The sequence below is a fragment of the Enhydra lutris genome, unplaced genomic scaffold (assembly GCF_002288905.1).
Source record: "Enhydra lutris kenyoni isolate GAN:26980312 unplaced genomic scaffold, ASM228890v2 scaffoldscaffold28, whole genome shotgun sequence".
Taxonomy (NCBI): Eukaryota; Metazoa; Chordata; class Mammalia; order Carnivora; family Mustelidae; genus Enhydra; species Enhydra lutris.
The window spans coordinates 15,742,204-15,758,776 of NW_019154112.1; the positions used below are offsets into that span (position 1 = coordinate 15,742,204).

The window sequence follows — 16,573 nt, forward strand, 5'->3', positions numbered from 1 at the left end:
GATCTTACCAAGTAATTTGATGACCGTCTTTAATAATTTATGTAAATTTAAGTTTGTGAAAGATTATTTAATTTTCCATCTCTTTGAAAGGATCTGAGGATGGAAATTGTGAAGTGTCTGTTGATGCCTACTTTTTTCTCTCTGCAAAATATACTGAAGGAGCAGTCTATGTGAACCCATCTGAATACCTTGATTATGTATGTTGGTTCCTATGTGAAGGAACGATAGAGGTAAGGTACATTTATGTAGTTGTTCCTGATTTGTCTCTTTTATTTTTTTTTAAAGATTTTACTTAATTACGTGAGAGAGAGAGAGCCAAACAGGGGGAGTGATAGGCAGAGAGAGAAGCAGGATCCCTGCCAAGTAAGGAATCTGATGTGGAACTCGATCCCAGGACCCTAGGATGATGATCTGAGCCAAAGGCAGATGCTTAACCAACCGAGCCACCCAGGTGTCCCCTGATTTGTCTCTTTAACTCATAATTTTCTGGTTTAAAAAGAAAACTAAATTTGTTAAAGTTGCACATCCAGGTTCAAGATGTATGTAGCTTAAATATAACCTCAGAAACAAATTCTCAACAATCTACTTGGAAATCTTTCATCTTTTACTTTTTGTATTTATAATATAGACAGTAATAAAAAGTTATTTCATTTTATCTCTAGTCTCTGTATTCTATTCATGTTACAATTGGCTTACCAATTAAAGCCTCTTGAACACAGATGTGATTATGTCACCATTTTGTTTAAAGATCATAAAACATTTCCATTGCCTTTTGGAATATACATAAATTTCTAGGTGATATCTAATCTCAGGGCAGTTTTAGCACAATTACAGTTATGGGGCCTAAGGCAAGAAGACAAAGAACAGTCCTTATTTTCCCCAACTCACCTCCATCTTATACAAATTAGGTAATATTATCAAACAAATAACAGTAAGAAACAAAAATTTTAGAATCTTAATTTTAAATTAATAAGGAACTTTTTATCAAACAGATTGAGGAGTTTTCCAAAAAGTTTAGAGAATTAACAGAATATGAGTAACCTCTCTTATCTGGACACAACCTTAATTTGGTTATTTTATAGAAATAAAAACCATATTCTAACTTTGGTATATATTTCATATAAAATTTTCAGTAAAGCCTTTTTATTATGAATAAATCCAGTAATACTGAGCTAACAATATAAAATATAATGAGTCACTGTTTACTTCAAAAAGAACCAGCTGGAGAGGCATTACAAATACAGGCAAATAGACTACAAAATTCTCAGAACTTTTATTTCCACTTACGCCCTCAACTATATACATATTTTTGAAATTTTTAAAATTTATTCATTTTTTAAAAATTCGTTGGTATTAAGCTTAATATACTTTTACATGTATATACTTAAGCCATTCATAGATACAGAACTATACACATAGATGACTAAAGTTTTCATCTTTAAGATATATTTAATTTTATCAGCCTATAAAAGAGCATTACATATTATATTAAATTTACTTAGAAGTAAATGCATACCTTCTTTTAGGAAAAAAACAAGCAAATCATAGTCATCTTGTATACATATTTCTATTTCTCTGTATTCTTTTAAAATAATTACCAACTTTATTTTTTTTAATATTTTATTTATTTGAGAGAGAGAGATAGGGATTGAGTGGAGGAGGAGCAGAGGAAGAAGCAGACTCCCTGCCTAGCAGGGAGCCAACCACCCTAGATCCCAGGACCCCATGGGATCATGATCTGAGCCTAAGGCAAAAATAATCAACTGACACACCCAGGTGCCCTTAATTACCAACTTTAATAAAATAACTAATATTTGCTTTATTAGCCTCGAGAAAACACAAAGACAGCGATCCAATAACTGTTAGTTATTTTATCTTTTCATGATCACACCTTTTATATCACTTTGACAACTTTTATTTTAGGCAAAATAAACCTTAATATACATATATAAACATAAATATACATCACCTAACATTTGCATGTCCTCATTTTCATTCTGTAAGGAAAAAGGATAACTTTAAATTATATTTGTGCAGGTATCCAATAATAATTTGTTAATTCAATTTAATGTCAGTGTAAGGTCTTGATGTTAACCAAAGATTTGGAAATTGCAATTTACACTATCATGTTAAGACCTTTTGATTTGTAGTATCATCAGTAAAACATTCCAGTACATAAATATAGTAGAATCAATAAGAATTGACAAGATTAAAACCTTCTTAAATGATATCCATTATTAAAATTTCAATTATTTCTATTTGGTATTTTTGTAATCATAAACAATTTAAGGAAACAATGATAGAATAGTTCTTTAGAAGTTATATTAAATCATTCTAAATTTGTCTAAAGATTCATTTATTAATTGGGAAATTACATAACCTCTTTTTAATGTAAATAAACCTCAACATTCATATATTTTAAAAAGCGAGACTTTTGACTTTATGCCAGAATTCTAAGGGCATAATTTTCTTTTCATCTAAAAGACTAATTATATTACAAACACAGGTACATATTTTCTGATTTGTTAAATTTTTGGCAAAGGGAAAATGTATAAATAAAGCACAGTTAATCATTATCCTTTTCCTTTCATTTTTGACTGTTTATCTGAAAAATAGTCCTAAATGTACATATATTGATAGAAAATTTATTATGATAAATTAATTTTTAAAACTTCCCAACCAAAAAAGAAAGGAAGAAATAGCAAAAATGAAAAAACAACAGGGACCTAGCTTCAGGCAAACACATGACTATTAAAGGTTAATTATCTTCTATCTTCAAAGAGCAAGAGAGACTTAAATGCAGAAAAGTTCATTTTCACACACATTCACATACATGTACACACCACTTATTATTACAGATAGTTTAAACACTCCTGAAAGTGTACTATACTTATCTACTCAGTAAACTCTATCTTCCCTTTCTGGTCTCAGGTATCCAATTCTTTGGTGCATCTGGGACAATAACCTAGTGACCTGGTAACAGTTTAAACAGTAACTCACATCCTTGATAATTCCATAGAGCCATATAATTAAAAATCTAATGCTTATTAATCCCAGAAGCATGAAAATGATGAGGGATTCTTGTGCATTAAACAGAGTAATCTCTCTATTAGACACATGGGGTGGAGAGTCTCCTCATGAGAGTCTTTCTTTTTTTTTGTTCTAAGGTATCTGTCAAATGAACAATCTTGTTCATGTCAAAATTTCTCCAGAGTGGCCCCTGCAATTTTAGATTGCCCTTTGAGAAATTATAGCAATTAGAGAGATGTGTACCTGACTTAACCACATGAAGGGAGGAATGTGTGGTGTTGAAGCCTATGAGACTGAGAAGACCCCATGAAGACTTAATAGGTGCCTGTGCAATATCATGTCACCAAAACCTACCAAAGAGCAGTCAGTCCAAACTGAGAGCTGAACGAAAGTGTTTGCAGGATTTTGAAAAGGTGACGCAAAGAAAATTATGTTCAAGGAATGTAGATTACTGGGACTTTCTCAATTCATTATTTATTTAGGTCATCTGAATGATGAAATTGTGAGAGCTATGCTTTTCCTCTTCTAGTAGAATACTCTTTTAGACTCTCCAGAGTAGTGAGGAAATTTCTTTTTTCTTTGGATCAAATTGGATCACATAATCGAAGAATCCCAAAATACTTTCTTTTTCTTAAAAGAAGAAAAAAATATCATTTGGGAATTTGATGAAAATAAGATGGAGTTCAGATCTGATACGATACCTATGTCACTGTCACAGCTGGGGAGAGAAATGTCCCATGGTCCCAGAGTAATGCAATATTTGCTGTCTAGGGTCATGAACTTTCATAGTGAGGGTTTTTTAATTGTATTTTGCAGAATCTTGAGTTTGTTCATGACTGATCCTTCAAAAACAACTCTGTTGATCAAGAGAAACTAATTCTTTTAGGTTTACCACAATAATAGGAAGCAACACCTAATACAGTCAGTCTTACTAGTGTCTCAGAGGGAGAATTTATGGAAAGATGTTTGAATGCTTTAGAGCCTTAGTTGTAGGGGGTGGGTCCTTGTAAGGATTGCTTAGAGTTCATGAATAAAGCTTTGTACTGGTGGACAGAATGTGATGAGAATCTTAAAGTGAAGTTGATGAACAAGCTGTTATGCTTGGTAAATAATTTATTTTAGTTGGTTCACAGTCTTACTTTCCAAGAAAAAGTATTTCATGGAGCAAAGAGTAAGTTATTTTTTATATATTTTTCTCAGTATTTTTAAATATAGGACAGGAAATTTGGTTCATTTCAGTTTTCATCATCAAAGACTAAAATTCCAAAAGTATTCTTTCCTTTCTTTGTGTTAAAAAGTGCCCTCTCTTCAGGTCTTTTTAAACGCAAACACTTTTGGAAGGAAAGCACATAAATATAAGTGAGTTCATTTTTTTTTTTTACATTCTTGCTACAAAAAGGTTATGAGATTATATATTATTATGAGTTATGAGTTTATTATATTTATTATATTATTATGAGTTACTGGGGACAGAGGATGCTTTTAAAACAACATAGAGGAGACAGAGGAACACTAAAAGTTGGAATAGGAAAGAGCTTTAGCAAATTTAACTATTTCTGTATTTTTTACTAGGTCCAGGCCAGTTTAAATTTGGATTTGAATTCAACCAAATATATTTTTATTTAGCTAAAAATATGACCTAGGCATTCTTAATGTTCCCCTCACCTTAACTGAATTCTAGATAGGCTTCTTATTGACAAAAGACCCCTGGCCTCCTTTTTTTTTAGATCATTTATTTCAGAAAATTTGCAATTATAAATTCTTTTTCTGTCTCTCTGAAATGTATGCAAATCTACTTTCTGCCTCTTGCCAGTATTAGGACACAGGAACTGTCTTTCTCAAGGACCTGGGAACTATTTCTTTGAGATATAAACCTTGATAAAGAGATGTAAATGTAAACATCCTGTGAAAGAGTAGGAGCCTAACTTCAGTGGGCACCACTTAGTAAACACAGAAGTCCTACTAACAAAGCAAAACCTTTGCAAACTCAAGAATAACTCAATGTGCTTTACACATTTCATTGAAAAGTCTCTCCCCTAATTTCATCTGGTATTTTTCCTCTAGCTAACGCCAGCACTTAAAATCGTTCTTGTCTTGTTTCAGCAAAGTTGAGCTCCATTTCTCTCACCTACTGCAATGGTCTTAAATAGTCTTTCTTCCTTGTTGAATTTTGTCTAATGCATTTTTAAAAATTAATATATAATGTATTAATTTTTTCAGGGGTACAGGTCTGTGATTCATCAGTCTTACACAATTCACAGCACTCACCATAACACATACCTTCCCCGATGACCATCATCCAGCCACCCCATCCCTCCCACCCTCCTCCCTTCCAGCAACCCTCAGTTTGTTTCCTAAGATTGAGTCTCTTATGGTTTGTCTCCCTATTTGATTTCATCTTGTTTCATTTTTCCTCCCTTTCCCTATGATCTTCTGTCTTGTTTCTCAAATTCTTTATATCAGTAAGATCATATGATAATTGTCTTCCTCTGACTGACTTATTTCACTTAGCATAATTCTGGTGCATTTTTTACTTTGATGAATACTTTTCTAAGAATCCAGGATTCTACATATTTTATAAAGAAGTCACTCACTCCTATTGGGTGAAATCTCTTTACAGATCTATTTAATTGACATGGGCCCCAAAATGGTAAATATGTCATGTATTAGGTCTTAGAGGTTCTCCCCTTTCCTATCTCTTTACTAAGTGATTTTACTAATATAATATGGAAATGGCAAAATAATTTATACAAAAATATGATTTTCCTTGAAATTATGGCATTATTTAGTCATTTGCTTATATGTACAAAAGATTTTTCTAAAGCATGTTGTAGATATTCTTGTAGCTTAATTTCTATTCAGCCAAAGTTATTTTTGTGTGTCGTATTATGTTACACACCTACATCAATAATAATGAATAATATTATGTCAAGTTAATTTCCTAATTTGATAATTTTAATGAAGTAAAGAAAAGAAAATATCCTTAGTTTTTTATAAAAACTGCACACTAATGTGATTGGGTTGATAAAGTGCAATATAATCACAAACTTCAGAAAAAGCTAATAATATGTGCATATATACATATATTGTTATGTAAAAAATATGAAGAGAGAGAATATATGTGATAAAATGCTAATAATTATTTCCTCTTTTATAAGTGCTAATTTAACTTTGGAAGCAAATTTTAACAGGACATCTTCAATTTAAGAAACTTTACAATAAATACCCCTGCATGTAGAAAAAGATTACACTTTCAAACAATAAGGGATAAATATTTTTTGTGAAGTACAAACACTTAGACATACAAACACATGCAAAGAAAACTGAGAGATTGAATTTATAGTACTTTAGCTGTAGTTTAAGGGTAAATAGCATTTGAAAAAAAACAAAAACATATCTGTCGGGGCACCTGGGTGGCTGAGTGGGTTAAGACTGCCTTCAGCTCAGGTCATGATCTCAGGGTCCTGGGATCAAGCCCCGCATTGGACTCTCTGCTCAGCGGGGAGCCTGCTTCCCCCCCCTCTCTGCATGCCTCTCTGCCTACTTGTGATCTCTGTCAAATAAATAAAATTGAAAACAAAACAAAAACGAAAACAAAAAAAGTATCTGTCCATGCAAAGAGATGTTCTCCTTCCCAGTAGACTAAAAATTCTAAATTTACTAGAACTCCAAATAGAAAAGTGGAGAAAGAAGTTCTCAGTTGACTCTTACCCAACAGAGGCTAGATCTCTATAAATCGTTAATCTATCACCAATGATCAGACCACGAAACTAAATTTCTAATCATTGTAGCCATTGGTGGGAAATAATTTATTGGCTCTAAACCAACACCATAAAGGAAACATAAAAAAGTATTGAGAGGAAAATGAAAAAAAAAATAAAGGACTATCAAAATTCTGTTGTGGTTTTGAATTCACTTCTGAGAGCTAGGGAAAGATATGCCTGGTTTTAAGCTGTCCATAAGAGATGCACTTCTTTGGCAACAAAGTCTACTTAATCTTTTAAGGTAAACATACTGGGCATATTTGTGAAAGACCTCTAAAATGATTAAAATGATATATGTTTCTCTAAACAGGTAAAATTATGACTTCCATGCAAATATGAGCTAAAGATGTGTTAATGATTTTATGTAATTCATTTTTTTTAAGATTTTATTTATTTATCTGTCAGAGAGAGAGAGGGAGAGAGAGCGAGCACAGGCAGACAGAATGGCAGGCAGAGGCAGAGAGAAGCAGGCTCCCCACTGAGCAAGGAGCCTGATGCAGGACTCGATCCCAGGACCCTGGGATCATGACCTGAGCCGAAGGCAGCTGCTTAACCAACTGAGCCACCCAGGCGTCCCTTATGTAATTCATTTCTAACAAGGGATGCAGTAAGATGTTACAGTCAGTTCAAACATGAGTCCAAATAACTCACTGAAGGAGAAAAAACAAGTGATACAAGAAACAGTTTTTCCATGGATCTGGTTATCAGTAGGATGCTACTTCTATCATATCAACTAACATATAAGCAATGTCTACAAAATTTTGATTCAAATTACATTAAAGATGTTTGAAAACAACTGAATAATGGATGTTGATTTATTTAGCTTTTTACAATGTATATATTTCCATCATAAACTGAATATGATTGTTTAAAATAATTTTAAAATAAATCAAAACTGAGTTTATTTTACCTTTGCTAAGGGAATACATGAATCTAATATATAAAGGAAAGCATGAACTTCAAACTTTGAAATGAATGTAATTTTGTAATGTGATGGACGTTTACAAAATTCTTTTTTTTTTAATTTTTTTACAGATGTGTGAAAATGAATGCAGTTGTTTGACTAAAGAAGACAATAAGAGATGCTGGTGCCTGGGTATTCCAAGATGGCCTTGCAAAATGTCTTTGGAAAATACAACTGATTATGAAGAAAGTGGATGTCAACATGAAGCTCTTTATAAAGATGAAATTAATAAATCCAGGTATCTATGCATCATTTGAAATAAGAATATTACCTATTTATCAAAAAGTTATAATTGTACTGACAAGAGATAATTGATATTTTTAATAACTCAAGAACTCTATCATTTTTCAGTGCTCATCAAAAAAATGTACTTTTGGGGCATCTGGGTGATTCAGTTGGCTAAGTGTCTGCCTTTGGCTCAGGACATCACCTTGGGGTCCTGAGATTGAGCCCTGCACCCAACTCGCTGCTCAGAAGGGAGTATGCTTCTCCCTCTTTCTTCTGCCCCTCCCTTTTGTGCTCTCTTTCTTAATTTCTCTCTCTCAAAGTAAAATCTTAAACAGATGTACTCTTAATTCCCTTTATGGATTTAAACTATCCCTCACCCACCTCCCCTCTGGCAACCACCAGTTTGTTCTCTGCATTTAAGAGTTTGGGGGTTTTTTGTTGTTTTTTTGTTGCTTTCTAATTTTGTTTTATTTGTTTCTTAAATATCACATGTGAAATCATATAGTAATTGTCTTTCTCTGACTGACTTATTTCTCTTGGCTTTGTACACTCTAGGTCTTTCCATGTTTATGCAAATGGCAAGATTCATTCTTTTTTATGGTTGAGTAATATTCTGGTGTGTGTGTGTGTGTGTGTGTGTGTGTGTGTATTTTATAACCTTCATACTGTTTTCCATGGTGGCTTTACCAAACAGTACATGAGGGTTCTTTTTTCTTCACATCCTTGCCAATACTAGTCATTTCTTCTGTCTTTGCTTTTAGCCTCCTGAACTATTTTATAGTAATTAATACAAATATTTTCTTTAAAATGATTGGCATGTATAGCTCAAACATATGCATATATAGTTATTATATATTATTTATATAATATATATTCTATTATGTATAACAACATTAGCACAAAAATAGGGGAATAGAGAAAGACCTACAGTAATAATTTTTATATATCACACTAGAATTAAATTAGTATCTGTGATAGATTAAATCTGTGGTAGATCTGATATGTTAAGTTGTGTACGGTAACCTTCAGAGCAACAATTAAGAAAATAACTCAGCTAATGTAGTAAAAACAGCATTACAAATACTAAAAATTTGCCCTACAAAATATTTACTTAAGAGTTAAGTAGTATCGGGCACCTGGGTGGCTCAGTGGGTTAAGCCGCTGCCTTCGGCTCAGGTCATGATCTCAGGGTCATGGGATTGAGTCCCGCATCGGGCTCTCTGCTCAGCAGGGAGCTTGCTTCCCTCTCTCTCTCTGCCTGCCTCTCTGTCTACTTGTGATCGCTCTCTGTCAAATAAATAAATAAAATCTTTAAAAAAAAAAGAGTTAAGTAGTATCAGAAGAATAGAGATAAAAAACATAAGTGGCTAACAAAAATGAGAATGATAAGCATAAATCCAACTATGTTAAAAATAACATTAAAATAAAGTGGGTTAAAAACCCAATCCAAGGCAAAGATTTTCAAGTTAGATAATTTCTGAATATAGACAGTATATACCATCTATAGAACACACACTATGCACTTAAATGTACAAATAGGTTGAAAGTAAAAGGTTAGAAAAAGTCATACCATTCAATCAGCAAGCATAGAAAGCTAGAGTATCTTTATTAATGTCAGCCAAAATGGACTTTCTTGTTTTTGTTTTAATTTTTTTAAAATTTTCTTATGTTATGTTAGTCATAGCATCAAAAACCATTGGTTAAGAATAAACCTAACCAAAGAAGTAAAGGATCTATACTCTAGGAACTACAAAACACTCATGAAAGAAATTGAAGAAGACACAAAAGGGTGAAAAAACATTTCATGTTCATGGATCAGAAGAATAAACATTGTTAAAATGTCTATGCTGCCCAGAGCAATCTGTGCTTTCAACGTCATCCCAAATCAAAATGCCAATGGCATTTCTCAAAGTGCTAGAACAAAATAGACTTTAAAAGAAAAAATGGTTAATTGAAAAAACAAACAAACAACATTTTAAAATGACAAAGGAATCATGAGAAGATAAAGCAATTATAAACATATATGCACTTAACAACAGAGACTCAAAATATATGAAATAAAAACTGACAGAATTAAAGAAAAAAATGGCCAATTCAACAATACCAGTTTGAAACTCCAACACTCTACTTTCTGTAGTGGATATAACATTTGGTAGATGAACAAAAATACTTAAAAAATTGAAGAACACTATAAATCTGGTAAAACTGGCAGATATCTATAGAACATTCCACTCAACAGTAGCAGACTGGCATTCTTCTCTAATGCATATTGAACATTTTCGAAGATAGGTCATATGTTAATATAAGCTGCAATATATTTAAGAGGATTACAATAATAGAAAAGATATATTTTCTAACCACTACTGATTGAAATTAGGAATCAAAACCAACAAGTAATTCAGTAATTTACAAATATATGAAAACTAAATAACACACTCCACACAAATCAGTGAATCAAAAAGAAAGTACAGGGGACATTAAAAAAATCATTTGAGATTAATTAAAATAAAGATATGGCATACCAAAAGTCATGGGATATAGACAATTCAGCATTTAGAATTAAAATTATAGCTATAAATGCCTATGTTAAAAATAAAGAAGATCTTAATCATCTACCCTAACATAATGGAAAAGGAAAAAAGTTAAATCTAAAGCAAGCCAAAGGAGAAAAATCATAAACTGTAGAGTGAAATTAATTAAATAGGGTATAAGCAAATATAGAATATCAACAAACCAAAAGTCTGTTTTTAAAATGATTAACAAAATGAATAGGACTTACCTATGCTAAGAAAAACAGAGAGAAGACTCACATTACTAAAAGCAAGAAAGAGAGATAAAACATTAAATTACAGAAAGAAAAAGGATTATAAGAAAAAACTATGAACAGCAGTATATCTCAAAATGTAGGTAGCTGTGATGAAATGGGGACATTCCCAGAGAAATACAAACTACTAGAATTGACTCAAAAGAAATAGAAAATCTGAATATAAAATTATTACAAGCAAAAAGATTAAGTTGTGATTCAACAAACAAATAAAAAAAAAAATCACACTAAGAAATATTCAGGCCTAAATGGTTTCACTGGGGAATGCTAGCAAACATTGAAGCAGAATAAATAGAAATTATTCACAAACTCATCCAAAACTAAATGAAGAGGACACATTTTTAAACTTATTCTGTTAGACAAATGTTACAATGATAACAAAACCAAAGACATCACAAGAAAAGAAAACTACAGACCAATGTGTCTTATTAATCTGAACACAAAATCCCTCAATATAGTTACAGCACAACAAATGCAGTAACATATAAAAAAAATTATGCATCATGACCATGGGGAATTTATCATAGGAATACAAGGTTTTCATGTTTTAACATGGAATTTTAACAAGGATGTTTTAACAAGGATGTTTTAACATCCTTAAATCAATTAATGTAAATATACTATGTCAATAGAATAATAGGAAAAAAGGAAAACACATAATTCCAATAGTTGAAGTGTTGGGGGATACATTTTACAGAATCTAATAACCTTTCATGATAAAAGCAATAAAAAAATGAAGAATAAAGTGGAGGTTCTTCAACCTGATAAAGAATTCTGGAGAAGAAGGAGGAGAAGAAAAGAAAGAGGAAGAATCAGAAACAGCAGCAGCAACATAATTACATTATGTTTAATGATGAAAGAAGACTGGAAATGTAAATGAAAAAACATAACAGTCTACATCTGCTAGTGTCAATATGATTAAAAAGAAAGATTAATAAAAGGTACTGGTGTTGGTGAGGATTTGGAGAAATTGGAGCCCTCATATACTGCTGGAGGAATGTACATACAGGTGCTTTGAAAAAGTTTATGAACTAATAAATAAAATGTGTTATATTTATACATGGAATATTATTCGGCAATAAGAAAGTATGGATTACTAATACCTGGCCACATATGGGTGCACCTTGAAAACCTTATGCTATGGGAAAGAAGTCAGTCACAAATGACACATGCAGTAGAACTAAATAAATATTTATGTAATGAAAAAATAATTTGCAGGAGTTTTTTATTAAAAACATTTTTGTTCTGTGATATAACTATTTTTTCTGTGTTTCTTTGTTTATGCTTAACTTTCGTGATCTTCAGACAATTTTGTAATTATAAAAATGATCAGTATTGTTATGGCTTTTGACATTGTCTCAATACTAAAATAGAGCTTAGCAGAGTTTGCAAATAAAGTACTTTACATAAAATTAACAGTGTCTATGCCAGTCACAAAATATAGAAATTTTTATGTAATATATCACCTACTATAATAGCAAGATATGCAAAATCTTAGAAGTAACTTGCAAAAGATGCTCATATTCTCTGTAAAAAAAAGTCTATTGCACAATTAATTAATTAAAAAGAGAAAAAAATAGATGTTCTGAACACATTAAAATGTAACCATGGATTTAGATAGTATATCTTAATCTGGCCAAGATACCAATTTATCAAGTTAATTCACACATTGAATGTTATACCAATAATATTGCTTATTATTTTAGAAACTAATCAAGTTCCAAGAACTATACAAAATAATAATATTTTATAAACAGCTGACTCTTCTTTGAAAAGGAAGTTATTGGGTGGAACTTCATGTAACACCTGCTATGATAACTATAAAATCCGTATAGTGTCACCGTAAAAACAATCAGTGGACCAACAGAGGGCTCTGAGAACAATACATGTACAAATAGGATCTTGATATACAAGGAAATTTGCCCATAATTTAATGGGAATACACTGACCAGATTCTTTAGTAGAAGGGATTGGGGAAATGGTTCACTATGAGACGGTAAATAAAGCTGACTACAGCCTTACACTTTATGTAGAAGCAAACTCTGAATATGTTCAGAAACAAATTAAAAAAGCAAAATTGCCATGCAACTGAAAGAAATGTAGGAAGATATTTTTGCAGTTTTGGGATGGAAAACTTTTAAAATGAAACTCACAAGATACAACTTTTATTTATTTTTTATATTTTTTAAGATTTTATTTATTTATTTCCCAGACAGAGATCACAAGTAGTCAGAGCGAGGAGGGGAAACAGGCTCCTTACTGAGCTGAGAGCCCAAAGTGGGGCTTGATCCCAGCACTCTGGGATCATGATGGGAGCTGAAGGCAGAGGCTTTTACCCACTGAGCCACCGAGGTACCCAAGATACAACTTTTAAAGTAAAACAATGATAGCACTGTAGCAATGATAGTATTGTAATAATATTAAATTAAAGAACTACTTTATGATGAAAGACACAGTAACAACAGTGATAATAATGTTAACTGATAGTTGCTAATCATAAATATTTTTCTATTGAATGCAGCTTATGGGGCATAATGGAAATGAAGTATTTTACACAGGTTTGAGTGTTACCACATTTTTGACCTAAAATGTACAAAAACATTTTTTTATAATTTTTTTTTTAAAGATTTTCATTTATTTGACAGAGCACAAGTAGGCAGAGAGGCAGGCAGAGAGAGAGAGAGGAGGAAGAGGCAGGCTCCCTGCAGAGCAGAGAGCCCGATGTGAGGCTCGATCCCAGGACCCTGGGATCATGACCTGAGCCGAAGGCAGAGGCTTTAACCACTGAGCCACCCAGGCGCCCCCAAAAACATTTTTGAGGGAATTTGGAAAACCTTAAGGGGAGGAAAAAAAACTAGTGAAAAAAAATTTCAGTAGTCATTTTGCCTCTGGACTTGGTATAGTTTTTGTAATTATGGGGTAGTAACTTTGCAACACCAGGCCCAGGCTGTGAATTGTTCAAACCATTTATGAAGTTTAAGTTTATGACCAAGTCACCAATCCGTACTAATCAGAAATATCATATCAAAATGAAATCTGTTCATTCATATATTTATTAAACATTTGAGTATTCCCTAACTGGAAAACATTGAGCAAAATGTGAAAATGATATCTGATACCTGACCCCAGGTATCCATAAATAAATTAATGGTCTCCTCAGAACACATCTCATGGTTACTCTATATCATGTAGAAAGCAAATATCTTTTTATATTACTAAAATAATTATTATTTCCACTTTCTAAGCATACAAGTAGTTTGTGTTATAGCAATGAATTTTCTGGCTTTCTTTCTGGGAACTTTAAAATAAACCTGTTTCTTTTATGAGCTATTTTTTAAAAATTCACATTTTCCATGAGATGCTAAATATAACCAAGACACTACTTTTCAGTTATAAGCAAAAGTTCTATTTTAAAGTGTAAAATCTTGAAGTCCATGATAAAATCAAGTATAGCTACAAAACCTATTTCTGTAGAGTCAGGAGGCTTATATAATATATACAGCTTTATGTGAATTTGTCACAGAAATATATTCTGATTATGGCTTTCTTAAATTACCTATTAACTAGGAAGTCTGATAATTATTAATTTCTAAGACTATTTTATTTTTGCCATGATATTGATGACTTTTTAATTAAGAAATTGAATGTGCTGTTTTGTGTTTATTTATTTTGAGATTTATTTATTTTAGAGAGAGAGCACATGCACACACACATGCATGCACACGTGAGAGGGGGGAGGAGCAGAAGGAGAGACTCTTCAAGAGGCCTCCCTCTGAACCTGGAGCCTATAGGGGGCTAGGTCTTAGGAACCATGAGGCCCTGACCTGAGCAAAACCCATGAGTCAGATGCTGAGCTGACCCAGGTGCCTCTAGCTTTAATTTTGGGTGTGTTATGCAAACTTTCCTGAGTCCCATGCAAAAGTTTTGTTACATTTTACTTTCGATGGGGGTGGGGGAGAGAGGAAAACAAAAAAGGAACGTGAACTGCTATCAGTATGGCTTCTTGTATGTCCCCATGTATGTGTATATGTTTTTTGTTTTGGGTAGTCTTGCTGCTACTAAACAACATTTCTTTAGTGACTGGATTCTTTTGTGTATTGCACTTACATGCATATATACGTATATATATATATATATTTTTTTTTTCCTTTTTATTGACCCCTGGAAAATGAGATAACCTTGTTTCTTTCTTTTTTTTTTTTTTTTAAGATTCCATCTATTTATTTGACAGACAGAGATCCCAAGCAGACAGAGAGGCAGGCAGAGAGAGAGAGGGAAGCAGGCTCCCCGATGAGCAGAGAGCCCGATATGGGACTCAATCCCAGGACCCAGAGATCATGACCTGAGCCGAAGGCAGCGCGGCTTAACCCACTGAGCCATCCAGGCGCCCCGATAACCTTGTTTCTTTAAGCTTTATAGTAAAATGATATAGAGGTCATTAATTTGTTTAAGCCATTCTAAAGTAGATACCATTGTAATTTCCATTTCCATGCCAAAAGTTAATTATAATAAATTCATTAAAGGAAGCACTTTTGTATAATTAGTTTCAATTATAGTTTGGGTTGAAACTTAGCTAATGTATACATAATTATCTCCCATATATATATTTTTTTCTTTCGGGTGCAAACCAATGCATATGTTATGGTATAAAGTCAAAGTTTGACTATATTATAGCTTCAGGCTCTATGACTTTTCATGCTTTAATTTTATATGTCAAACAATAAAAAATGTATGCATGTTATATGATTTTGTGCTATCTGGACCAGATTTTTTATTTTACTTCATTATATCTAAATAGCTTTTTATAGGTCTAACCTTTTGGTATTACTTTTCAAATTATCTCCTAAGACTTGGAATTTCATGAATCTGTTTATTCAGAACTTTTAAGATGACCTTTCTCTTGAACATAATTCAATTTATATTATATAGTCAAACAATATTAATGGAGCATCCACTGTATATCAGGCATATGGATCATAATCCTAGGATTTAGGGTAAATAGATAGAGTGATATCCTTAATTTCATCTCTACCTAGAATATTTTTCCATTAAAATACTAAATGATGAAAAAATTTAAATCACAATATTTATGTATGAGATAATGTTTTCAACTGACATGTTTTGCTTTATTCTTTCAATCTTGTCTCAAACTTAAGTACAATTCAAACTGACAAATAATAAAGCTGGCTTATTTAATAATAAAATTAGTAATATATTCATGAAGTCTTTTAGTCCAATTTATTTTCTCAAAGTAAAAGTTCTATGAAATTATAAGAACACTTTAATATTATAAATAATATATGTGGACCCCTATAATTTTCTTGACTTTCTTTTCTAACAAAATTGATGTATTTGTCACTGAAAAGCTTTCAATTTAATAGCAATTTATCTTAGCACTAGGTATCCATATAAGCATGTATACCAGCATTTACATGCATATTATTAATTGGGATGACAAAATGCTCCACAAACTTGTACATGATTGGTTGAGTGCTTTAGTAAACTAGAGAAATTTATTTAGGTCAATGATTTTTCAAAGAGATGGTCTTATATTCTGGGGACATTTTGGATTCTAGGGTCATTCTTTTTTTTTTTTTTTTAAGATTTAATTTATTTATTTGCCAGACAGAGATCACAAGTAGGCAGAGAGGCAGGCAGAGAGAGAGGAGGAGGAAGCAGGTTCCCTGCTGAGCAGAGAGCCCGATGCGGGGCTCGATCCCAGGACCCTGAGACCATAACCTAAGCCAAAGGCAGAGGCTTAAC

At 32.3% G+C, this 16,573-nt stretch overlaps 1 protein-coding gene across 1 annotated transcript in view; it reads left to right on the forward strand.

Moving 5' to 3' along the window:
* The window catches only part of LOC111152227 (eyes shut homolog (Drosophila)), a 1,631,332-nt gene that overhangs the window by 140,216 nt on the left and 1,474,543 nt on the right, over positions 1-16,573 (forward strand). The window contains 2 exon segments of the mRNA XM_022510634.1: positions 91-230; positions 7,830-7,996. Coding sequence (XP_022366342.1) covers positions 91-230; positions 7,830-7,996 — 307 coding nt within the window.